The sequence below is a fragment of the Haliotis rufescens genome, unplaced genomic scaffold, assembly GCF_023055435.1.
Source record: "Haliotis rufescens isolate VD_foot unplaced genomic scaffold, xgHalRufe1.0.p SCAF_54, whole genome shotgun sequence".
Classification (NCBI taxonomy): domain Eukaryota; kingdom Metazoa; phylum Mollusca; class Gastropoda; order Lepetellida; family Haliotidae; genus Haliotis; species Haliotis rufescens.
In genome coordinates this window covers 2,452,109-2,478,302 of record NW_025964268.1, presented here as the reverse complement: position 1 = coordinate 2,478,302, position 26,194 = coordinate 2,452,109, and the positions used below count along the sequence as shown (strand labels likewise).

Here is a 26,194-nt window from a genome sequence, read left to right as displayed (position 1 = left end):
TCCTAATTCTGTTAGAATACACAGCTGGGATCAATTCGCTACTATAGCTTTGATCTAAAACCGGATTGTGTCGCTAAAATAAACCGCCCAGTCAAATTGCACTCATGATGCGAGAGCGATCCTGTGTTAGGTCAGTGAGAAGAGCTACACAGATGGCTACGTAACACTGGAAATCGACTATGCTCTGACCCACCACTAGCCTATACTGCTGTAAAAGGGTGCAATGTAAGAACTAGTTTGAGATTGTGTTCATCATGTTTTGGTTCTGTAGGCTGGCTCTTGTGTTCAGCGTATGCCCTATATACCTACAAATTCGAACCCGGGTCTTCAGCGAATGAACGCCTGAGCCACTCGACTACACAGACGCCCAACTGTGCAAGATATCCTGGGTCCCATTAGACTACATGACCTCAGCTCTGCGACCATCGTAATTCCAATGCTCAAAAATAGACTTATCACCATGACCATGTGAACAAGGCCCAGCTGCCATTTTTGTTTATACATTAATTTTGTCCTCACCTCAAGGAAACCCCGTTAACGACACAAATATAACATGTGTTGCACTAATCTTGATTGCGACTTTCAACCTCACCTCACCTCACCTCACCTCACCTCACCTCACCTCACCTCTCCTGATTATGCAGAGACAATATCTAAGTTTCACAGATGGCACTATTAAGAGTTGAAGTGAGGTGAAAAATAGCTTAACGTCGAGTTCAAAATTATTGCACTTACACAACGTCGTGCGTGTGATACATGTGTGTGTGGCTGTTTGTGCTAGTCCGAACTTATGCGAACCCTCCGAGATACTATTCGTACGGTAAACCCTGAATACCCTACTCCGGCACACTATGACTCCGTGTCGAACAATCACGATATGGCTGAAATACTGCCGATGTGACGTTAAATCTTAACTCACTCACTCACTCACCGTGTCGAACAGTCCTTGTTTTATCACCTTATTGCCGTGCCACCGACAGGGAAACAACAAGTACCATCTTTAAACTTGATTGGCATGACGCGACCAGGATATCGAACCACCAAACTTCCATTCTCCGGGCAGAGACTCTATCCACTAGACTACGGATGCGGTCCTGCACTATTTAAAAGGTTTGGTCCTAAACTGAAACGAGCTTTTAAGTAAATGTGTAGCTTATCACCTCAAACTATTAACACATCTTATGTCGTGGGTCTCGGTAATAACCCCATGTAAATATAAGTTGACACTCCCTATAACGAGGCAGCGACTATCCTAGTAGTTACATCATAGGTATAATTAGTAGCGATTCGTTACATCCTAAATCTACATCCCTACCTTATAGTCCATATAGTCCCTCAAGGCTATAACGAAAATTTTCCCGATGAGTTCAAATTGATAGATATAGAGTAATGCCATCATGGACTGCAGGGAAATTATTTTATAATATTTCTACATTTATTTTTAGATTGTACAGAATATAAAGTCATTGAATAATGAATACAGTTCAGGTGTTATTGATTTAAACGCATTGATGAATATCTAGTTGAGATTTAATTACCCACAATGCCTTAAGGCTTTTCAGGCCTGTCCCAGGTGAGGCAGGAAGTAACAGTGATTGATGGGTTCCCATACAGCGCATGCGTATAACTATCTCTGGTCTCTCTCCCTCGTTCCATTTCTCCGTTTTCCGGATATTTCGAAACAAACACGAGGAGGTAAGCTTTAGTTTCAGTACATTTTATCTTTGAAATTAATTATCAACATATACTATTAATACAGGCGTGTAATTTTTATCCCCAGCTTATTAACAGCTGTTTAAATGTATCTAATTTTGATACATTTTAGATAATTTTGATTGTTTAATCAAGTAAAAAGGTCCTTATGTGCCTTATTTTTCCATAGAGGTTCAAGTAGTCTCAATTGTATGCCAACTTATTATACATGTTATATCATTTCATTATGACAACTTAACTGTAACTAAATATTGAAAACCAATTATCGATATACGCAGGTATATTAAAACTATAATTAAGTGTATATTTTTAAGCAGTTTATCCGATTTTTTTCAGGCGTTTTATAGTGTGTATGTGTGGAATTTATACGCGTCACGGGAAATGTATAATTGACAGCCCTGCCATTTTTTAATAACTGCATTATTATGAATTTGTGTCTTCGTAAGTCACTCTTCGCCACCGCGACCAACGCGTTCGTAACAAATTTTGTGCATGTGTAGTGTTGTTAAAACTTTTTATCATTTTTATATCAAATTATCTTTTTGATATTTTATGTTTACTGTTTGCGGCAAAATGTGAATATATAGAAAAAAATGTTTAAATGTTCGCCCCAAACCGTTATTTAAAGTCATGCAGTCGTTGTTGCTCGAGGTGATAAAACTGTCATAGCGTTTAGCCCAAGGCATGTAACGCGTGTACACACGTGGGAATACCTGTGTCACTGACATGCATGTGGACTTTAGCATTACGTTTTCAAGCAGATACTTTCGATGAAACATTATGCGCAGATTAATGAGAAATGGCAAATTAAAGAAGAGACTTATTTATAAGTGCCCGAAAGTCGTCATTGATAGTGTTCCAGAGGATTTATGTATGCCTCACGAATTTGTTTTGAAATTATTCAGCCACAGATGAAGTGTTTTAAGACAAATGGAGGTAGGAGGTTTGTTGTGGGGAGGGGAGAAGCCTACTCGCCTACTCGTCATACCGAAGACCCGGGTTCTATTCCCAACAGCCCATTTCTGGTGACTCCAGCCGTGATATTTCTGGGATCCTGCTACAAGCGGAGTAAAACAATACTCGCTCACTTACTATAGATTGTGACTCATTCTTGCTACGAAATACTCGAATAGTGATAGGTATGCATAAGCAACGAAATACCGAAATTATCGCTTATGACGACCTCAGGTCCCGCCCGCACAGCTGTTATCAACGGTATTGTTTATATGGGTAGTCAAATCTCGGATATAACCTTCAGATTTATTCCAAATTGATCACTGCAAGATGTTAAGATGTTACGCTACGATTTTTACTGAACATTGAACATTGAAAAATGGGGTTATTATAGAAACTGAGTTCTGTTACCGATATGTATATATACTCTGATATAGTCTCAAATGACAGTGTTATATATCTTCATTCTATTGTGATAGACACCACGTACCCTTTCACTACCGCAGCCCGATTCGAATAGAAAGGTGCTTAAATTAACCGAACAATAATATTACTCTCAAAAGCTAGCGAACTGTTTTGCTCAGTTAGAGACGGGGAGAAGGAACCACACTCCCAAACCAAAGCTATGGCAGCGAATGGGTCAAGGATGATAATCATAAAAGAAAGGAGATATCATACACATGATCAACGAGGATGGGCAGTTTGTGACGTAGAAAAGGTTCAGGCGACCAAGTGTCGAGTTAAAGATATTTGTGAGTGTGCAAGCTACTACTGTTTAGCGCCGCAGCCAAGGGCATTTGGTTTGTAAGACATTGTGTAACACATATATAGAGAGCCATTTTAGAACCGAAATATACTGTTATGTGTAGTCTCTTAACGCCGAGTCTTACTTAACCTCATTTCCAAACTAGCCACCGACAACGATGACGTGGATGAAGATGTTCTACCTTACTCTGGCTGTCACAGCCGCTGTTCTCCTCGTCACCGTCGCCGCGGCTGATGATGACGAAGATGCCAGCTCAGGTAAGAGTACACGTCATCGTCAATGACAGAACCAATATGTTTGTTTGTTTAACGCCGCTCGACGTCGGGGCATCTTGGTTCTGGCAATGTTATTTACTGTAGACCCGTGAAGATCCGGGGTAGAATAGGTCTTTAGCTACCCATGCTTGCCGTGAAAGGAGACTATGCTTGTCGTAAGAGGCGACTAATGGGTGGTCAGGCTCGCTGACTTAGTTGATGCATGTCATCCTTTCCAAATCGCTTGGATCGATGCTCATGATGTCAATTACTGGATTGTCTGGTCCAGACTTTACAGACCGCCGTCATATTGCTTGAATATTGCTGAGTGTGGCGTTAAACAACAAACAAACAAGCACATATTTACTACAGCGTTTCCTGATTGTTGTTTTACGCCGCACTCATCCATATTCCAGCTATATGACGGCGGCTTGTAAATAATCGAACCAGGGTCAGACAGTGATTGATATTGTGAGCAAATATAAACGGCGTCGGGTCTCTCTGACAAGCTACCAGCAGTCATCCAATGTTGTTGATGTTTTATTGTTAGGTTAATAGCACATATGTATATTATTAATTCGGATTCGACTTCAATATCTGTGCCCTCGACCATTGTATAAAATAATTACTGTTTTCAACAGAACTATGCACAGAGAGCAGGCAGATTACAGTTTCCACTCGACCATTTGTATAAAATACTGTTTTCCACAGGACTATATTCACAGAATACAGTCATATTACAGTCTTCGCTCGACCATTTGTATAAAATACTGTTTTCCGAAGGACTATATTCGAAGAATACTGTCATATAACAGTCTCCACTCGACCAATTGTATACTGTGCTGTTTTCCACAGAACTATATTCACAGAATACAGACTGAGTCATATTGCAGTCTCCACTCGACCATGTGTATACGTTGCTGTTTTCCACAGGACTATGTAACCAGTACAACCAGAATGTCACCACAAGGCCAAACAACAAACCTAAGATGTTTCTGAGAAAAAACATTAACTTTGAGATTATCTCCGTCCACAACATCTGGAGAGACCCCAACACTGTCTACTGGTGCGACTTTAGCGTGAGTAAATATGTTTATTTCATGGACGTTGACTTATTATTAAGGGGTAGATGGTTAGACTAAGAGAACAATTCAAATCATTTTCGTTAGTCATATTGTAAGAATGGGGTTGTCATCACGATACCCTTATTCGTGGGTTTCCCCAAGTGGTAAACGTATAAGCCCTCCATCACTTCAGCTGGCAGGCCGTGATATAACTGAAATACTGTTCATAGCGGATTGAAACCTAACCCACTCACACACTGTAAGAACTGACCACAAATAGGCATTGTTGCCGAAAGAATAGGCTTCGGTGTATACCCCAAAGCATAGGACCCAGCAAGGTTGCAGTTGTTTCAAAATAACTGTGGACCAAGCAATGCGAAAGTGCTTCAAATCAAGTTTAAAATTCAAATGACCACAGTTTGCGTGAAGAAACAGCTGTAGAAAGCCTTGCTTTTTGTTTGTTTACCAACAAATGTAAAACACGAGTTAATAAAAGAGTTAATAGCTTGCTCAAATGCATTTCGAAATGACGTATTTCCTCTCTTTTAACGACTGGCAGCAATGGTTGCGTTCTGCTTAGATAGTGTCAGTTTCTATAGGGCCCACAGATGTGTTGACGTCAAGTTCATCGTTCGGTATATGTGTCTGGAAGTATATTCCCTGACGTCACTATCTGGTGACGTTACATCAAGCCAATTGGTGACCCCAGTCTTTGAGTACGGTTTTCATTTCATACATTTTTCTTCATGTCCTTTATCAAAATAAGGCAAGAGTGGACCCCCGTTAATATGGATGTTACCGATACCAAGGAAGTCTTCCGGATAATCATATTTTCGGACATGATGAGTAATGTCCCTTTGTTGTTACGATGTGACTTCCAAACTGAAACACGAAGGTTAACCCATGATCAATACGGCAGGACTACTTTGTGAGATCAGTAAAAAGGGTCAAATACGTAGCAACAGCGTAACACGCCAAGGAATTAATGTAGGTGAACTCGCGAAGGTTCTGTCGAATGTCTCAGTTCTTGAACACGGAAATAGTGCTGGGAGCTGGCGGGAAGTCGGTGTTTTCAAATAGAGATCCCTTCCGCACTTGGCAGGTACATAAGACACAAGTGACGTCGACTTAAAGGCTCGAACTGCCTTCTTGTCACTCATATTAAAGGAACCGCCAGCCTTCCAGAAAGTGTCACATCACGAAACTTCTCGAACGATCAACCTTCCCTTGTTTATCAACAACCAAGGGACGTAACTCTAAATTCATTCACTCGCTGCCGATCTTCCATCATTTTAATTTGATGCCAATGACAATCACTACAAATAAGCTTACAACAATATCTACCACCAGACAGCATCGTACTTACAATGAAGTTCCAGCAGTAACTGTCCGGAATCCGAATGTTCCGGACCAAAAGGGTTTCGCTGTATATAAATACAATAATGTTCCTTGTTTCAGCTTGAGGAGGAGGATGGTATTAAACACTGGAGGCACTACGACTTCAACGCAACTCACTGGTGGGTGGAGAAGGGATGCTCTGGCACGTTCGTCGTCGAGGAATGTAACACTAAGGACATCACAAACCCAGGGTAGGTTATCGTTGTGGGGACGTTTCGAAAGCAAGTGCGAGGTCGTAACTACCGACTCTACGTCGGTAAAATGCGAAAGCGATCAAGCATTCTACTACGGATATATCTATTGCTTTAAAATAAATGGGTCGAAATAAAGTAATTACTTTAATATCAGAATACTTTTTTTCCAGAGTGATCTCTTGAAAATATTATTGGTAGGACTTAAAATAAATAAAACTATGTAATGAAAGAACCGCTGGTTGGAATTACTATTCTTTGAATTACTTATCTTTGAATTACTAGTCCTTGAATTATTAGGTAAAGTGTTATTTACCACTGAAATTTGTTCAGAGACACTATGTTTATTGCTTTAATGATATCTATGTTTATACCACCTTTTATATTGAGTTTTGGATCCGCGATCCGTAGAGCTTACTACGCCTCTTGAATCCTGCCATAATATGAATCCAAATCACTGTGTGTTTAGCAGGGGATATGGGTATGTTGTGTTGAACATGCGATGGTTGGTCGATGTCAAATGTTATCTGCTCAGTTTAAGGTACGTTAGTTGCGCATCTGAGAGTACAAATGCGAGTGTAACGTTTGTGAGTGTGCGTGTATAAGCGTATCTCATTTAAATCAAATCTTAGTTCTCGCTACCGCTATACAAAGATCTGAGGACATCGCATTACATTACGTGATCACGAGGCAACGGGCACACTAAAATGGCTACCGTCAAACTCATCTTCGAGTGACCTATATATTTTCATGCTCCAACACTTTCGAATATCATGTCAACATGTCTGCATTCCCCGATTACCACCTAATTACTAACAGTGAATGGGAGCCAAGCTGTTTGCTGTATCTTAGGGGCCATTTTGCAAAAATAGCGTGTCACGTAGTTAGCAACAGGTAGAATCGAGGGATCTCGCGTGCCGGAATATGTCCTTTGTATTACTGAGTAAGCTACCACGCTGCCACTCGTCTCCAACCAGCTGTGTGTAGATACGGGTGTATCTGGGTATGTAAACACATGTGACGTTGTCTTGAAGAGCGTCTCCAACCACCTGTGTGTAGATACGGGTGTATCTGGGTATGTAAACACATGTGACGTTGTCTTGAAGAGCGTCTCCAACCACCTGTGTGTAGATACGGGTGTATCTGGGTATGTAAACACATGTGACGTTGTCGTGAAGAGCGTCTCCAACCACCTGTGTGTAGATACTGGTGTATCTGGGTATGTAAACACATGTGACGTTGTCTTGAAGAGCGTCTCCAACCACCTGTGTGTAGATACGGGTGTATCTGGGTATGTAAACACATGTGACGTTGTCGTGAAGAGCGTCTCCAACCACCTGTGTGTAGATACGGGTGTATCTGGGTATGTAAACACATGTGACGTTGTCTTGAAGAGCGTCTCCAACCACCTGTGTGTAGATACGGGTGTATCTGGGTATGTTAACACATGTGACGTTGTCTTGAAGAGCGTCTCCAACCAGCTGTGTGTAGATACGGGTGTATCTGGGTATGTAAACACATGTGACGTTGTCTTGAAGAGCGTCTCCAACCAGCTGTGTGTAGATACGGGTGTATCTGGGTATGTAAACACATGTGACGTTGTCTTGAAGAGCGTCTCCAACCAGCTGTGTGTAGATACGGGTGTATCTGGGTATGTAAACACATGTGACGTTGTCTTGAAGAGCGTTTCCAACCAGCTGTGTGTAGATACGGGTGTATCTGGGTATGTAAACACATGTGACGTTGTCGTGAAGAGCGTCTCCAACCAGCTGTGTGTAGATACGGGTGTATCTGGGTATGTAAACACATGTGACGTTGTCGTGAAGAGCGTCTCCAACCAGCTGTGTGTAGATACGGGTGTATCTGGGTATGTAAACACACGTGACGTTGTCGTGAAGAGCGTCTCCAACCACCTGTGTGTAGATACGGGTGTATCTGGGTATGTAAACACATGTGACGTTGTCGTGAAGAGCGTTTCCAACCAGCTGTGTGTAGATACGGGCGTATCTGGGTATGTAAACACACGTGACGTTGTCGTGAAGAGCGTATGTTTATCTTAGACGTACGCATGCGCATTGACCATCACCGTGTACATATTTTCACACATTTTTATTTACATGTTGGTAACGTAGTGCTTGTACAAATGATTGACAAAATTAGCAGAAACCGGTCCAAACGACTTGAAGAACGGGTCTCATATAACTGTTGCGAAAGGCTGTGTCGCGATATAACAAATCCTTTGCTTTGAAATGAAATCACATAAAAGTGTGTGCGTATGTTAGAAAAATACACACACACACACACACACACACACACACACACACACACACACACACACACACACACATACATACATACATATAAAATCTCTATACAGTGATCCCACATCATATCGCTTACCCCAATTATCTCATGCATGTCGGACAAAGTAATAAACTGAAGATTGGGCGGTTACAACGTGTATTCGGATAGATTGTCATTGTGTTTTTTCGTACCCGGTCTGCGTGGATCGTTGACCTTGCTATCAACAGCTGTTGTCTGTGGTCGCCGTGAAACTTTTGTTTAAAAACATTCAGTCTCACACTGATTTCGAAAAGTAATGTAACAAGTCGGTGCCCCGTATATCGAGGTTCAGTTGACGGAGCGGAACCGTCAATGTATTTAACGAATTACATGCACGTTACTGGATTCTAACCCCGAACACATCTGTTTGTGCACTTCTTCGCTAAGGTATTGTCCACATTAACGAGGTTTCACTGCATATGTGGGGTGGATGCTTGGATGTCAGCGAATGTCGCTATACATTTCTGTTATTATTTCAGACCTCGGTCAACAGCCGGCAAATCTCCCATGCAAGGAACCCTCGCAGCCCCCAAACCTGTGACCAACTGGATGAATATCATGTCTCGCAGCCGATTTGACATGGGCACCTGGGACAAGGAAGGATTTAACATGCTCTAGGAGGACACTGCGTGTGTAGATAAAGGAGCTCTTCCATTGACAAAAGACCCTCTTCCTGTGTTCTAATATATATGCACTCAACTCCGGATGTGACGAACTCAAAGGGACCCTCAACGTCTGTCTCCCATCTGCATTTTGTTACTCACATGAACAATTACGTTCATTACCACCACCACGGTACAAGTATCCAGTTCGTAATAACAACTATTCGGTATATCAGACTTCGTCACATCCGGAGTTTACTTTATATCCTGATGCCTATTTGTAATATATTTGAACAAATATATAAGATCGAAAAGGGTTCTTTTTAAGTTCAATCAAATTTAAGCCATCTAAAATCAGAGAATAACTATGCTTTATCATGTAGGGAATAGACGGAGCTATATCATTTGTTTTTCCATTCATATTTTAACATAAGGTTGCGGGTGCCTACGATTTAGCCATAGTCTGGGATACAATATTCATCTATTGACCTGCATAAACAACTAGTGATGGATCAAACAAACCAGACGTGTCAATACCTATTTCAAATTAAGTTCGAGAGCTTCCGCCACTGCTTCAAATGACTTAAATCGTGCTAATGTACTTAAATGTCGCTACTTTTCCTTGTGTTTTGTTTTTAACACAATTTCGAACAACTGTAAATCTGTGTCTCGTTTAATAAAATCAAAGAAAATTCACGTTTTGGTAATAATTGTATAGCCGCCAGGGCTGTATGAAATCTACACCTTTAGTGTTGCCATGACAACTATGTGATTCACACACTTGACCTCAAAGCACTACCGTTCCCATTGCACGTAACCAGGGTGTCACATTGTAGCAACGCGAATAATGATGTTGACACTGACAAGGTACCAATATGTGTAATTTTTTTAATTAAATGCGTCGTGCGCTTTCAGTGCTATGAACTGGAGATACAGATCGTATACACCTTCCAATAGGCTTGCCGAGACTGTCCTTTTGTCGGTCTGGGCTGAGCCAACCACATTTTTAGCCAACAATATGTCACAGAAATAGAAAAAAAGTAATCCTATATTCTTCAACAACAAATATTTGTAAATGACTTTTCATTCATAAGTGGTTAAGTATAACAATAGCAGCATATTGATATCGTAGCATTGCGAAAAGAAGAGATATCAATTTACAATGTGCATTTACAGAGATACGGAATTTACCATAATTTACATAACTATCCAATGAAACCCCGATATCCCGGGCGGCAGTGTTCCCACTGAATTTGTCCGGATTAAAAAAGAATCCTGATTAAGAAATCCTGGGTACGGAGTATTGCCACTTTGTTTCATTTTAAGTGTTCTAAGCAGTAATAGTGTGGAAGATGGAGTTGCCGGATGAACGGATCCGGATTAACGAGGTTTCACTGTTATCGTAGATTCAGTTTCTAAAACCACCGATTTACTTTCCGTGCTGTGACAAAAGACTGAGTAACACGACAATTGAGTGATTTAACGCCGCTTTGAACAGGATTTCCCTTCGGGTTAGAATTGGTCTTAAGCAACCCATCCTTATTGTAAGAGGCGACACTCTGTCGTAAGAGGCGACTAACGGGATCGGGTGGTCAGGCTCGCTGACTTGGTTGATGCATGTCATCGTATCCCAGTTGCGTAGATCGATGCTCAGGATGTCAATCACTGGATTGTCTGGTCCAGAATCGATTATATACAGACCGTCCTCATATTACAACAAATACTAAAATCACAGCATGTCAGTTTTATGTGGGAGGAAAGAATTCTTGGACGTTTAACACTTTGGTGAAACCTATGAGCACAGATGTGGTACTGAAAAACCTAGAAACAAAATCAGGGCGCAAAAGGGATTCGAACCTTCGATCACAACTTTCTGGCACACTTGAGGGCTGCTACTTTTCACAGCGAACGGCAGCGCCTAAGTCGGCAGGGCCAACATTGCCCCCAACATGAATATACATCTACGTCGCATTGAAGCCATATCGTGGGAGGTTATTTCACACGATGATCAAGTTTCATGGGGTAGGAGGAATATCCCTGTAATAGGTATATGTTCCCCTTGAGAGGAAGCCCGAGTGCAACATCGTAATATGTCTTTGTGCATTAGTGTTGCATCATATCGATGCTACGTCATGTATACGTCTGAGCTTTCCAAAAAACATAATCCTGTGTCAATCTCAACGTGAATATAGACAATGCGACATTGCTGCAAGCCCGTTGAATAAGCATACACCCAAGTGTATGCAAATACGTGGCAGCTCGAATGACTCGGTTTTGTAAAAAGTAACTCAATATTATCATGTACTATAGTGTACAATGACAACAAGAGCGTCTCCTCTACACGTACCCCACCACGAGACTGAATACCCGGATATTTTTGACGGGTCTAACGTTTAGTAAGAGTGAGTACAACAGTTGTTTTTTTTATCTAACTGAGCGAAACGCCCTTTTCCCAAGCCTCTCATCCGTGAAGGTATAAGATTTATGAGCGCGCATTGAGCGGTATACATTGATATATATTTACCTCGCTCGTTTGTCCAATCAGAGTGTAGGTGCCATCGTGATGGACACATGTATTCACACGGAGATAAACAAAAATAGGGACGGAAATACGACTGTCGGTTGGGGTCGTCAAATAGGGATAATAGTGGGCGCGATTCTGGTTAATTCATTGCATACTATTTAAGGTTTGAATGAGAGCTGCAATTGCGCTGGTAAAGGACTTGATATGAACGGTCTCAAAGGACGGTTATTTGAAGAGGAACACGCCGAACCCTCTTCTGCAAACATGCGGTCTTATGGGAAGTGGAGGGTCGCCGTGGCCATTGTCCGATATTTCTAACGTTATGTTGGTGAAGATGGGGTTTGAAAACATATGTAAAGAAATCGGTACATATCCGCCCTACCACGTGATTACATTTGGAAGGCATTTGCACGAAATGAAGAAATGACTCACTTGTCTCATCAATTTTAGTCCAAGATATGATGGAGGTGGTACCAGCTGTTCGATTTCCGAAAATATTTTCTCCGAGGGTTTTGATAAGAGACTCTAGCAGAGTTAACGATTTTGATCCGAAGCCACCCAGATTCGAACCCACAGATTTGACACTCTCAGTGCAGTGTTGGGAGAAACCGAATAGGCCGTCGTGTTGTTCCGTGTTCAGTTCTATACTTGACCATAGAGTGCGGGACCCTATTCATGAACGAGACTATGTGAAAACGTCGCCGAGATTCGGGGAGGCTGCTGTATCGGAACGAGAACCGCATCATGTGTCCAGGGGGCCAACGTGGCCTTGGAGGTCAGAGAGACCCCAAGACCTCAGTATGTCCGGCAGTCCACGCCATTTTGTGTCGGCTTTGTATGACAGCAGGGGTGAGGATAGTTCCCCCTCCCTAGAGGATAGCCCCCGGGGAATGTCCCCAGATGGTCTCAAGTGCGGGGGTCGGTTCAAATCCAAGGTGAAGATATTCAAGTGCCCGTATTGTGTAATTAGTTGCAGTAACAGAGGCCAACTACTTGGGCACATTCGGATACACACAGGTAGGAATGGAACTAGCTACAACGAAACCTCGACAATATGGACACTATTACTCCGGGGCGTTACAGCATTTGCATATTTAGTGCAGATTAAGTACTGAACTGCCGGGGCAAAAAAAGGAATACACACTGAAAATTAGATTTTACTAAAAATACAACGTTATCAAACGTTACTTCGTTGAAACTGTCGCCGAAACACTGCAAACTTAAGATCAAAACACAACTACGATATCAAACACCATATCAAATACATCACCATCGAATAACAATTTCTTGTTAGTATCAGTATTAGCCATTATCAAATATGGGTGTTTATTTTCTTTTGCCTGGCAGTTTAGTATACCGTTGTTTTGAAACTATAGATTGTGCCTTAAATGTTTGTATTAATGAGGTCTAATTATACAAAGTGTACATGACATTTTTACTAATATGGTAATGCTTCGAAGGGCAAAACGCAGTTCTAGATCATGTGGGGGGTGGAGTCTTCTTGCAGTTTACGTAGTGGTGACTAATGCCGCAAACATATACTTTATGTTAGAATTGTGGTTGATGTATTTACCAGTGAAGGGGAGTTCTAGATAATGTTTAACGAAACCTCGTTATAATGAAGAGTGTAACTTCACGCATCGATAACAGTGATGATAAAACTATAGTGTAAAATATGAGCTGTTTCGTTTGTTTAGAAACGTGGGCGACAACTATAAAAGAAATTCACTAATACAAGATGTCGAATGAAATGTGCACGCTGATCTTGATCATAATGGTAACGTAGCTGTAACATTGATAGCGGTAACTTCAAACAAACATAATGTTATAATTATGGTTGATATATTTCGCTGTGAAGGGGCGCCCAAGCATGAATTTGTCGACAGGACCCTTTATGTATATACATGTCAATATCCTTTTGTGTTGCTTAAAACGAAATAAATCATGCATTTTTATAATATTTAAGAACTCCTATTGTACGATAACAATGTAAATGTTGTTGTAGCCAGATAGTGACATAGGTCTATTCACAGACTTTTATTAAATGGTTTGGTGTCAGATGTCTTTGGAAAATGTAAAATATACACCCTATACAGGGCTCGACAAAACCGCTGGCTCGTGGTCTTGTATCCAGTAATATTGTAGCCGGACTAAGTGGACTAAGTCGTCTGTATTAGAAAGTACATAGAGATTTAAGGAGCATCAGGCTGTAGGTTCTGTCCGCTGTCGGACACTGCTGGCTATGGCTCATCTGCTGCCTCAGTCGGTTAGCTTATGAAATATATACATACTGATCTGAGGAAGGGAAGGCTGACAACCTTGACCTACCACCTTACTCAGAGTGATGTAGGACTCACTCCAGATGGACAGACTGACCAGTCGGTTGTCAGTTTAGTCTGCTACAGTTTTTTGGACCCGTATCTATTATCTAATAATTAGTAGATGTCAACTTCAAGTATTAGTTTCACCTTCTTTACAAACTCCTCACGACGTTATTACTTTTCTCAATAAATAATAATAGGTAAAAAACTAAATTTTACAATGTTTTTTTAATACGTTTAAAACATTCAAATGTATGATACAGAACATATGACACAAAAATTCCCTTAAATCATGATAGTTGATGGATTTTGATATAGAATTTCGTACATACAGAAACAAAATTCGGGTCAGATAATTGAAAGTTCATAATAAAATTACATTGACTGTACGTATCCAAAGACTGCTGATCGTTCTTCTGAGCACACCGCTAATCACTTGCAGTCCGTTATGGGGTTAAAAATGAAGTAGCAATTTGTTTCCCTTTCAAACTTTATATCAGCACTTCACCACAGTTTGTGTAAAGAATAAAAACATCGCAAGGCATAAAAAAAATTATTTTAAACATTTTTAAAAAGAAAGGGCAGTGGGGTTCATCTTTGGGTCTTGTCCATTAAACACTTTAAATCTTCTATGAAAAAGAGAGTTCATCTTTAAAGAAAAAGCGAGTTTTTCTTATTATGATTTTTAGAAGTACATACATGTATATCAATATACTCGAATGAAATACATCACTATCGAATAATCATTTCTTGTTTGTTTCATTTTAGCCACCAACAAACATGGGCGTATTCTTTCTTTAGCTCAGCAGTTTAGCAACAAGATATTTCAGATGTAAATAGAAAACGTATGGGGGTGAACAAAATGTAGACTAATTAGATTCGTTTAAGGTCTGTACTGCTGTAGCCATGTATGTTTGTGTCAATACTCGTCACTCACCAAAAGCATATCCTTTATCCTTTACGCCGCAGAAAACTACTGAGCTGATCCCTCTGAATATACATACTACAAGAGTTACGTTCACGCACCATGTATATGAAGACATTTTACAGAGAGTACATGACATGATTTTGAAAATGTGTAGATATAATCTGCAACAGCTAACAACTTCTCAACAAATTAAATCTTACATGAAACAAAAATCATAATGCTTGTATTGAGTAGATACCTTGAATAAAGGTTTGTGCACGTGCACGCGATGACGCCGTCACAGGCATGTCGGGTTTTACTTCAGATAGGAATAACACGTTACATTATCTAAGTTCCTTAATGTATTTATCATAACTTTATTCCCATAAACTGTTACAAAAGAACTATCCCCTTCATAACACGTCCTCGGCAAGAAATTCTTCCCACGGTAAAATACCCTTTTATTGCTACAGTGCTAAACAAACTTGAATATATTCTATATGTCAAGATGTAAATAAAACGATATCGTCCCCGGACCTTTGACTAGAAACATATATAGTGTTTAGGAAAGAATATATTGTTATATTTATTTTTCTATTATGTGTAATATTCATAAATGGCTGTTTTCATGCGCCATATATAGTATATAACGATCGTATTAACAAAGCTCCTTAATGTTAACAGTTCTACAACAGTGTATTGTATGCGTGGGGTCCATAATAGCCATCTGCTATGACCAGTATTTTCTTTATGGCCTCAGTTTGTGAGATGGTGTTGGCGTCGCTCCCCAGATAAGGACTTTGAGATAGACGTCTATTTCTTTACATGTTAATGATTTATTATAACCAAAACCATACCTAAATGTAAGGAGAATAGTTTTATCACAGGAAGAAGTAACGTTTTACCCGTTATCATATACCACAGACATTATGAGATCTCCGATTATGAGATCTCCAACCATATATGGTAAAAAGGGATCCAAATGATGCCGAGTGCACCATATCGTCAAGTTGGCCGTTTTTTCTCGCTATTCCGGTTCGCACTGTACTCATGTAAACACTGCATGCAAGGATTGAAATAGACCAAAAATTCTCCCCTGCCTCACCACTTCCAGCACACACAATATAACTTGTATTCAGATATATACGCTTCTTTATCATACAGGTACATAAAGGTAACATTTCCTTCTGTTTCCGACTATTTCAATACAGTTCGTTATCTCGGCACACTGTGTTACACGCAGAATGACATCACTTACATCTCTCCATTGTAAACAACGTCATCAGTACACTGTGTTACATGCAGTATGACCTCACTTACATCTCTCCATTGTAAACAACGTCATCAGTACACTGTGTTACATGCAGTATGACATCACTTACATCTCTCCATTATAAACAACGTCATCAGTACACTGTGTTACATGCAGTATGACATCACTTACATCTCTCCATTATAAACAACGTCATCAGTACACTGTGTTACATGCAGTATGACATCACTTACATCTCTCCATTATAAACAACGTCATCAGTACACTGTGTTACATGCAGTATGACATCACTTACATCTCTCCATTATAAACAACGTCATCAGTACACTGTGTTACATGCAGTATGACATCACTTACATCTCTCCATTGTAAACAACGTCATCAGTAAAGTGTGTTACATGCAGTATGACATCACTTACATCTCTCCATTGTAAACAACGTCATCAGTAAAGTGTGTTACATGCAGTATGACATCACTTACATCTCTCCATTATAAACAACGTCATCAGTACACTGTGTTACATGCAGTATGACATCACTTACATCTCTCCGTTGTAAACAACGTCATCAGTAAAGTGTGTTACATGCAGTATGACATCACTTACATCTCTCCATTGTAAACAACGTCATCAGTACACTGTGTTACATGCAGTATGACATCACTTACACCTCTCCATTGTAACCAACGTGATCAGTACACTGTGTTACATGCAGTATGACATCACTTACATCTCTCCATTATAAACAACGTCATCAGTAAAGTGTGTTACATGCAGTATGACATCACTTACATCTCTCCATTATAAACAACGTCATCAGTACACTGTGTTACATGCAGTATGACATCACTTACATCTCTCCATTGTAAACAACGTCATCAGTAAAGTGTGTTACATGCAGTATGACATCACTTACATCTCTCCATTATAAACAACGTCATCAGTAAAGTGTGTTACATGCAGTATGACATCACTTACATCTCTCCATTGTAAACAACGTCATCAGTAAAGTGTGTTACATGCAGTATGACATCACTTACATCTCTCCATTGTAAACAACGTCATCAGTACACTGTGTTACATGCAGTATGACATCACTTACACCTCTCCATTGTAACCAACGTGATCAGTACACTGTGTTACATGCAGTATGACATCACTTACATCTCTCCATTATAAACAACGTCATCAGTAAAGTGTGTTACATGCAGTATGACATCACTTACATCTCTCCATTATAAACAACGTCATCAGTACACTGTGTTACATGCAGTATGACATCACTTACATCTCTCCATTATAAACAACGTCATCAGTACACTGTGTTACATGCAGTATGACATCACTTACATCTCTCCATTGTAAACAACGTCATCAGTAAAGTGTGTTACATGCAGTATGACATCACTTACATCTCTCCATTGTAAACAACGTCATCAGTACACTGTGTTACATGCAGTATGACATCACTTACATCTCTCCATTATAAACAACGTCATCAGTAAAGTGTGTTACATGCAGTATGACATCACTTACATCTCTCCATTATAAACAACGTCATCAGTACACTGTGTTACATGCAGTATGACATCACTTACATCTCTCCATTATAAACAACGTCATCAGTACACTGTGTTACATGCAGTATGACATCACTTACATCTCTCCATTATAAACAACGTCATCAGTACACTGTGTTACATGCAGTATGACATCACTTACATCTCTCCATTGTAAACAACGTCATCAGTAAAGTGTGTTACATGCAGTATGACATCACTTACATCTCTCCATTATAAACAACGTCATCAGTACACTGTGTTACATGCAGTATGACATCACTTACATCTCTCCATTATAAACAACGTCATCAGTACACTGTGTTACATGCAGTATGACATCACTTACATCTCTCCATTGTAAACAACGTCATCAGTAAAGTGTGTTACATGCAGTATGACATCACTTACATCTCTCCATTATAAACAACGTCATCAGTACACTGTGTTACATGCAGTATGACATCACTTACATCTCTCCATTATAAACAACGTCATCAGTACACTGTGTTACATGCAGTATGACATCACTTACATCTCTCCATTATAAACAACGTCATCAGTACACTGTGTTACATGCAGTATGACATCACTTACATCTCTCCATTATAAACAACGTCATCAGTACACTGTGTTACATGCAGTATGACATCACTTACATCTCTCCATTATAAACAACGTCATCAGTACACTGTGTTACATGCAGTATGACATCACTTACATCTCTCCATTGTAAACAACGTCATCAGTACACTGTGTTACATGCAGTATGACATCACTTACATCTCTCCATTATAAACAACGTCATCAGTACACTGTGTTACATGCAGTATGACATCACTTACATCTCTCCATTATAAACAACGTCATCAGTACACTGTGTTACATGCAGTATGACATCACTTACATCTCTCCATTGTAAACAACGTCATCAGTAAAGTGTGTTACATGCAGTATGACATCACTTACATCTCTCCATTGTAAACAACGTCATCAGTACACTGTGTTACATGCAGTATGACATCACTTACAACTCTCCATTGTAAACAACGTCATCAGTACACTGTGTTACATGCAGTATGACATCACTTACATCTCTCCATTGTAAACAACGTCATCAGTAAAGTGTGTTACATGCAGTTTGACATCACTTACATCTCTCCATTATAAACAACGTCATCAGTACACTGTGTTACATGCAGTATGACATCACTTACATCTCTCCATTATAAACAACGTCATCAGTACACTGTGTTACATGCAGTATGACATCACTTACATCTCTCCATTGTAAACAACGTCATCAGTAAAGTGTGTTACATGCAGTATGACATCACTTACATCTCTCCATTATAAACAAAGTCATCAGTACACTGTGTTACATGCAGTATGACATCACTTACATCTCTCCATTATAAACAACGTCATCAGTACACTGTGTTACATGCAGTTTGACATCACTTACATCTCTCCGTTGTAACCAACGTCATCAATGTAATTATCTCAGCCAATATTTGTATCATATTCTGTAAATAAACCTACTACCTAAAGAGAATTTGCATACTCGCGTTATTAAGACGAAACCGTTGATCCCAGCAGAATCCATATCTACACTATGGTTTGATATCGTCCCTCCGCGTGTATCCAAATACGGATAACTCGAAGTGTTGTCAATGGACAACGAGATTTCAAGTTAACAAGGTTTCGCGGGATTTACATTTACCTATATATGCAAATGCAGAACAAGAGGATCAAAACGCAGATAACTTTGAACGACAAAAAACATATAAAATTACAGTTTAATAATACCCGTGAAGATCCGGTGTAGACTAGGTCTTCAGCAACCCATGCTTGCCGTAATAGACGACTATGCTTGTCGTAAGGAGCGACTAACGGGATCGGGCGGTCAGGCTCACTGACTTGGTTGATGCATGTCATCGTATCCGAAGTGCGTAGATCAATGCTCTTGATGTCAACCACTGGATAAAGGAAGAGAATATATTGGTTCATTCATTCATTCATTCATTCATTTGCTTATGTCTATTGTATGTTATGTGAAATGTGGATATTGTTGGAATATTGCCCCCAAATGCGTAAAATCAAAGTCACTCCCTTATCCATTCACTTCATAATAATTGTTTTGATATAACAGACATTATGTAAATATAAATTGTCAAAGCATAAGAATAGCCAGCCAAGATCACCCATGTCCTCCAAGCATTACAATTTGACCAATTCCAGTTTGGCCTGTATCGATTAGCTGGATGACATTTTGATCAGACGAATCAAATACGCCCCCAGTGTTTTGCGATGTACGTCAACATATCATGTCTCTCACGAACCGCCCACTTATGTTGCACTAGCGCCGTGAGTAAAGCGAAACCTCACCCAGTCTCTCACGTGACATACGTCATAATCTGTATGACCTGGTACAAATTAGGTTGTCATGGTGGACATCGTATTTTCCTAACCATACACACACGATAAATTCACTCCCACTATGATCGTGAATACAACACGCGTTAAGCTTAAAACCTGTATTCACATAAAGAGTTTATACAACATACCCGTTCACGCCCTTCTCTGTAAATCAACGGCACGTGACAAATAGTAAATATATTAGAATCAGGTTGTCTTATTGAGGGTGTGGTTAGTTCAGATCATCTTTGGCCCCTGTTCATGCTGCGCTCACTGTTGACTGCGTAGTCACAACTCTCTAAATCTTTTTCTGTCCAGGGGATATACAAGCCCCTTACTGATATATGCTATAAATTTGCAATATAAATTCTCCAAAGTAGCTTTAGAGTCTAGAGTAGGTTGTAGTTAAAAGTCACTCTCTGCTAAACTTGCCCTAAAGTAGATGTATTACACAGACGCAGACCACTCCTCGGTCGGGATGTTTCATAAATATGATACGGGGTTAGACAGGGTTGTGTATTTTTTCGGTGTCTTTTATGCATGTATTCATAGAATTTATCGGACTCAATAGAAAAGACGGTGTTTTGAAATCGTGAATAAATTATGTGTTTATACTTGATAAAAGACACCGAATCAAAATTCAATCTATTTAAATTATATATGTACACATATAGAGCGACACTGTCCTTCTCGCCACGGTTGAGTGACATCCTTTCACTAACCGCTTGCAGTGAGGGTTCGCCCTTACACTTGTGTTTGCAAGTTAATAGGTTTCTTAACACGAGCAATCAACCTCAGTATCTTTTTCTGACTTGCTTCTGAAGTACATCGAGTTCACTTCTTGAGTCATATGTAATACCCCATCTCAGCAGTTTATCACACACCTACCGATCCATAAATTATATCGAATTCGAACGTAGGACATCAAGTTCACGTACCACTAGGCCACCCTAAGCGAATATAATAGAATTCAGTAACTTGAGTTAAAAGAGCGGGTGGTCCGACTCGGTGTTTTGACTGACTGAGTGTCATCGTGCCCTGATTACATGAATCGAGCTGGAATATTACTGGATATGGATCCGGGTTAGAATAGGTCATCAGCAACTCTTGCCTGTCGTAAGTGGCGACTATGCTTGCCGTAGGAAGTAACTAACGGGATCGGGTGGTCAGGCTCTTTGACTTGGTTGACACATGTCATAATATCCCAACTGCGTAGATCGAAGCTCACGATATCAATCACTGGATTGTCTGGTCCAGACTCAATTATTTTCAGACCGCCGTCTAAAAGCTGGAATATTGCTAAGTGGGACGTTAAACAGGAACACAAACAAACTGCCGTAATTTAGACTTGCCAAATATTATAGACTTGCATGGGCTGTATTGGATATATTTGTTTCAGTGTATGTATGACAGGCTAGGTGGTGTGTAGCCTAGTGGTTTTAAAGTTGGCTCGTCCCAGTGATGACCCGGAAACAATGTTAAACCTTTTTCTAGTGTCCTCCTCCGTAATACGTCTCACCCATCTCACCCGTCAACTCACCCACCCAATCTCACCCATTCATTAAACTCAACCTCGAATGTTTCTTTCAATTCCAGGTGAGAGGCCATTCGTATGTCAAGAACACGGATGTAAGAAATCGTTCATCCGTAACGAAGAGTTGACCCGACATCGACGTATCCACACAGGAGAACGTCCGTACGTGTGCGACTCATGCAAGAAAGCCTTCACAAGAAAAGACCACCTGAACAAACACGTGAAGATTCATTCCACGACAGACGCTATATTCACAGTGTGATAGCATTGTGATTCAGGGGCGTGAGGAAAGACTCAATCAGTTCGTGCTGGCCCACAGACGCACATAACTAATTGTACAATCCGAAGGTGAAAATCGTTTCAGGAGAAGTCAACCTTGGCCTCCATACTCAAAAGGAATAGATTGTCATCTGACCAGGAGATAATAAGCTTATGGTGCACACTTCACAACAAGTACGTTGAAGACATTGACATCAGCGAGCCGTTACTCTGTCTGTTGCTGAGAATGGTGTTGTCATGAGTCAGAAACAAGTTGCGTTCTTGTTCATAATATGCAGGCTTTGTGTAGGTAGGTAGGCTGTTAAGTCCTCGTTGGCGTTGTTGCAACATGTGATCCGGATATACATGTTATCCGTGTAAACACGTTATCCAGGTTGACACCTTATCTAGGTAGACGTGTTATCCTGGTAGACGTGTTATCCTGGTAGACGTGTTATCCTGGTAGACGTGTTATCCTGGTAGACGTGTTATCCTGGTAGACGAGTTATCCTGGTAGACGTGTTATCCTGGTAGACGTGTTATCCTGGTAGACGTGTTATCCAGGTAAACGTGTTATCCGCGTAGACACGTTATTCAAGTTGACACCTTATCTAGGTAGACGTGTTATCCTGGTAGACGTGTTATCCTGGTAGACGAGTTATCCTGGTAGACGTGTTATCCTGGTAGACGTGTTATCCTGGTAGACGTGTTATCCTGGTAGACGTGTTATCCAGGTAAACGTGTTATCCGCGTAGACACGTTATCCAAGTTGACACCTTATCTAGGTAGACGTGTTATCCTGGTAGACGAGTTATCCTGGTAGACGTGTTATCCTGGTAGACGTGTTATCCTGGTAGACGTGTTATCCTGGTAGACGAGTTATCCTGGTAGACGTGTTATCCTGGTAGACGTGTTATCCTGGTAGACGTGTTATCCAGGTAAACGTGTTATCCTGGTAGACGAGTTATCCTGGTAGACGTGTTATCCTGGTAGACGTGTTATCCTGGTAGACGAGTTATCCTGGTAGACGTGTTATCCTGGTAGACGTGTTATCCTGGTAGACGTGTTATCCAGGTAAACGTGTTATCCTGGTAGACGTGTTATCCTGGTAGACGTGTTATCCTGGTAGACGAGTTATCCTGGTAGACGAGTTATCCTGGTAGACGAGTTATCCTGGTAGACGAGTTATGCGGGCAGACATGCTATCCTGGTATTGGTGCATGGCTTAGTACCACTACCCATAACGTGATAAGTGTATGCTCAAACCGATACTGGTGTCCTCGTAGTCTGTGGAGCAAGGACAGGCTGTGCAGAGGCCTCGCCGTGCCAGTATCTGCAAGTCCTTGATTCCAATCCCTAATTCGACCTATGAGCATTCTTGGTTGGAATAACTTTACCCATCAGGAACAGTCACCGTCAACGACTGCGTCACAATTTATTCCCAGCTTAAGGAGACAAGCCATGCTAGGACTGAAATATTGTTCAAAGCGGCCCAAAACTCACTCACCCACACACTCACACATTAATCAGAGTATGCTTAAATGAAGGCTATATAGCCAACAAGGTCTCTGAAATTATTAAAAAAGACCGTTTATCATAACTCTTTCTCAGCGACCGAAGTGTGACCTCAGTGTTTCACAGCTTTCACAGCGTGTGTGTTTGTTCCTTTGTGGTGCTATTGTAGAGAGCCGATTATTGATACTAACATGACGTGTTCAAAATGATGCGTTGTATACAGGGAAAACTACGGTAAATATGTTACTTATTACAATATTAAGCTCAAGTTGCATGTATATAAACATAATTCTGGGCATGTCATTGTTAGTGACGCGCATGAAAGGATTAATGAGACTCCCCGTGCGTACAGAAATGATCCAGAAGATCCCATCCAAAAAGTTCCACATCTTTCACTCGATATGGCCCCGGTTACAAAGTACAAAGTTACATTAATATGTTCTTCATGACAAACAGTTGTCGCCCCAATGATTGCATTTGAAAAGGCAGGTTTTACTGTGAGGAACACAACATAACTCCAAACGCAATCTCATTACATCCTATCTTTCACAACGACAAGAAACCCATCCCGTTAAGAGAGGCATTGTGTAAGAATGAAAGATCTGAATTTAGATCTGATTTGACATTATGTACATAGAATACACATGTATGTACTCTTACATTCTCTATGGCACACAAAAACGTAATTGATAGCGTTTATGATATATAACAGTTATGAATTGTATGTATGTTTATGCCTGGCCAGTTAAACAGGACAAGTTTAATAGAAGGATACCTTTGTTTGGTACATTCACAGTTCCGGTTAATGATAGCGGTGCGGTGTTTATGCACTGCTGAGTTCTAATTGGTTTATGACTGAAAGACACAAACGCGTATTGCAGAGGATTGTGATCCCGTTAACACAGGAGTACAACACTCGATCAGTGTACGGACAGACTATTTAAAGAGTCACTCAACTCCACAGGCAGGGATGTACCTTGGCTTCGTCTAGACGTAGGGTCGATCTAGCCTAAGGGTTAAAGTCCCGGGTTCGATTTCCCTCATAGGTACACTATGTGAAACCCATTTCTGGTGTCCCTTTGAGAGATGTTGCTGGAATATTGTTTAAAACGATGTAAAACGTACTCACTCAGTCACTGGTCCAGATGAACTTAGAACACAGTGTTTCTGCTGTTAGGGTAATCAAATTTCCTAGTTTGGTGTATGTCATGACATTGTGTTAACAGACAAATCGACAATGACTTGGATCAAACTGCGTAGGACTGCACCACAATAAGTGTGGAATATGAATTAGCTTGGCAGATTTGTGATTGGAATTTCTATTCGATACTTCTATTTAATAACATGTATTTACATGTTGTTGTCAGACAACATCTTAAAATTCTCAACAAAATAAGACACGTTCAAATGAGAAGTACATTCCAATCTTTAGGTGAGTAACTCCCTTGATGAAAACGCTGAACGTTATATTTGATTGTTGTTTAACGTCGCACTCAACAATATTTCAGCTATATGACGGCGGTCTGTGAATAATCGAGTCTGGACCAGACAATCCAGTAATTGACATCATGAACATCTATCTACGCAATGGGCTACGATGACATGCGTCAGTTAAGTCATCGGGCCTGACCACCCGATCCCGTTTGTCATCATGAACTTTCAAGGATATAGACGCATGGTGCACGCAGACCTTTTGTATTTCGGGGCTTGATGTCCGGCAGTGCCTAGCCCGCTCAACGTCATATAGTCTTCTCTAGATATAAAAAAGCACTATACAGACCTTTAGAATCATTAGAGGATGCTTGCCACGTTTCACACTGCCTCAGCAAGTCTCGTACCTTTCCCTAAACTTGCAAAATAATTATTGCACGGCATCCTTAACAACCATGGAATCATATGGAATCATCATGTTTAGAAGACAAACATTCGAAAATATTGATGTTAAACTAAATCATTAAAACTGGCTTTAGGCTTATAACCCAAATTTAATACCCGTGTGAGCAATATAATGTTGAAACACTTTCTGCGTCATGTCTCATTTTCGTTTTATCCGATTAAATAACATGTATATTTGTGAAATGTTGACTATTGAAATTTATTTATTTTTATTTTTACATTTTTGTGTAATTTGTTATGTGACTTTTTGTATAGTTTAACAAATATTGAAGATGTATTTGGAGGAATTTATTCGTGTAATATGTGAGAGATATTTCATCCATGACACGAAGCCTCCACCGTCTCACGATTTTTCAGGGCTTTTCCAGCAATGCTCAAGTGTTGGTCAAATCTCGTTGTCTCGAATACCTTATAGCGTGCATAACCTTATGCATCGCATGCATATGCACACACTATACTTTGGAACTGTTTGGTTTTTTTAAATGCTCTCTTACACCACCATCCATGTCCTACCAACACCTACCTAGCCCTATCCAACCCCTTTCTCCTACTTCCCCACCCTGACCCCAGGTCTCACCCTCATCTAGCCCCCATCACCAAAAAAAACCCAATCCTACCTACCCCTACCCATATAACCTAGTTCCCAGCCGCAACTTCATCCTCATCACCAACTACAAGTGCTGCTGACGCATCCCTGCTTCCCAT

The 26,194-nt window shown here is 40.4% G+C and overlaps 2 protein-coding genes across 7 annotated transcripts; both read left to right on the top strand.

The window, feature by feature from the left end:
* Window positions 1–1,567: 1,567 nt before the first annotated feature.
* On the top strand, window positions 1,568–9,977 carry LOC124121934. Its single transcript, XM_046485070.2, has 5 exons — window positions 1,568–1,695; window positions 3,579–3,690; window positions 4,621–4,766; window positions 6,210–6,340; window positions 9,163–9,977. The coding sequence occupies exons 1-5, from the start codon at window positions 1,618–1,620 to the stop codon at window positions 9,299–9,301; spliced, it is 606 nt and encodes a 201-aa protein (XP_046341026.1). The 5' UTR covers window positions 1,568–1,617; the 3' UTR covers window positions 9,302–9,977.
* Window positions 9,978–11,887: 1,910 nt separating this feature from the next.
* On the top strand, window positions 11,888–26,171 carry LOC124121938 (zinc finger protein ZFMSA12A-like). Of its 6 annotated transcripts, none has more exons than XM_048385127.1 (3): window positions 11,888–12,826; window positions 21,883–22,506; window positions 22,694–22,857. In XM_048385127.1, the coding sequence occupies exons 1-2, from the start codon at window positions 12,268–12,270 to the stop codon at window positions 22,080–22,082; spliced, it is 759 nt and encodes a 252-aa protein (XP_048241084.1). In that variant the 5' UTR covers window positions 11,888–12,267; the 3' UTR covers window positions 22,083–22,506; window positions 22,694–22,857. The 6 variants fall into 6 exon arrangements, 5 of the variants coding, with proteins under 5 accessions (XP_048241084.1, XP_048241083.1, XP_048241082.1 ...); XM_048385126.1 differs by having other exon boundaries at window positions 21,883–22,523; XM_048385125.1 differs by having other exon boundaries at window positions 21,883–22,591.
* Window positions 26,172–26,194: the final 23 nt, after the last annotated feature.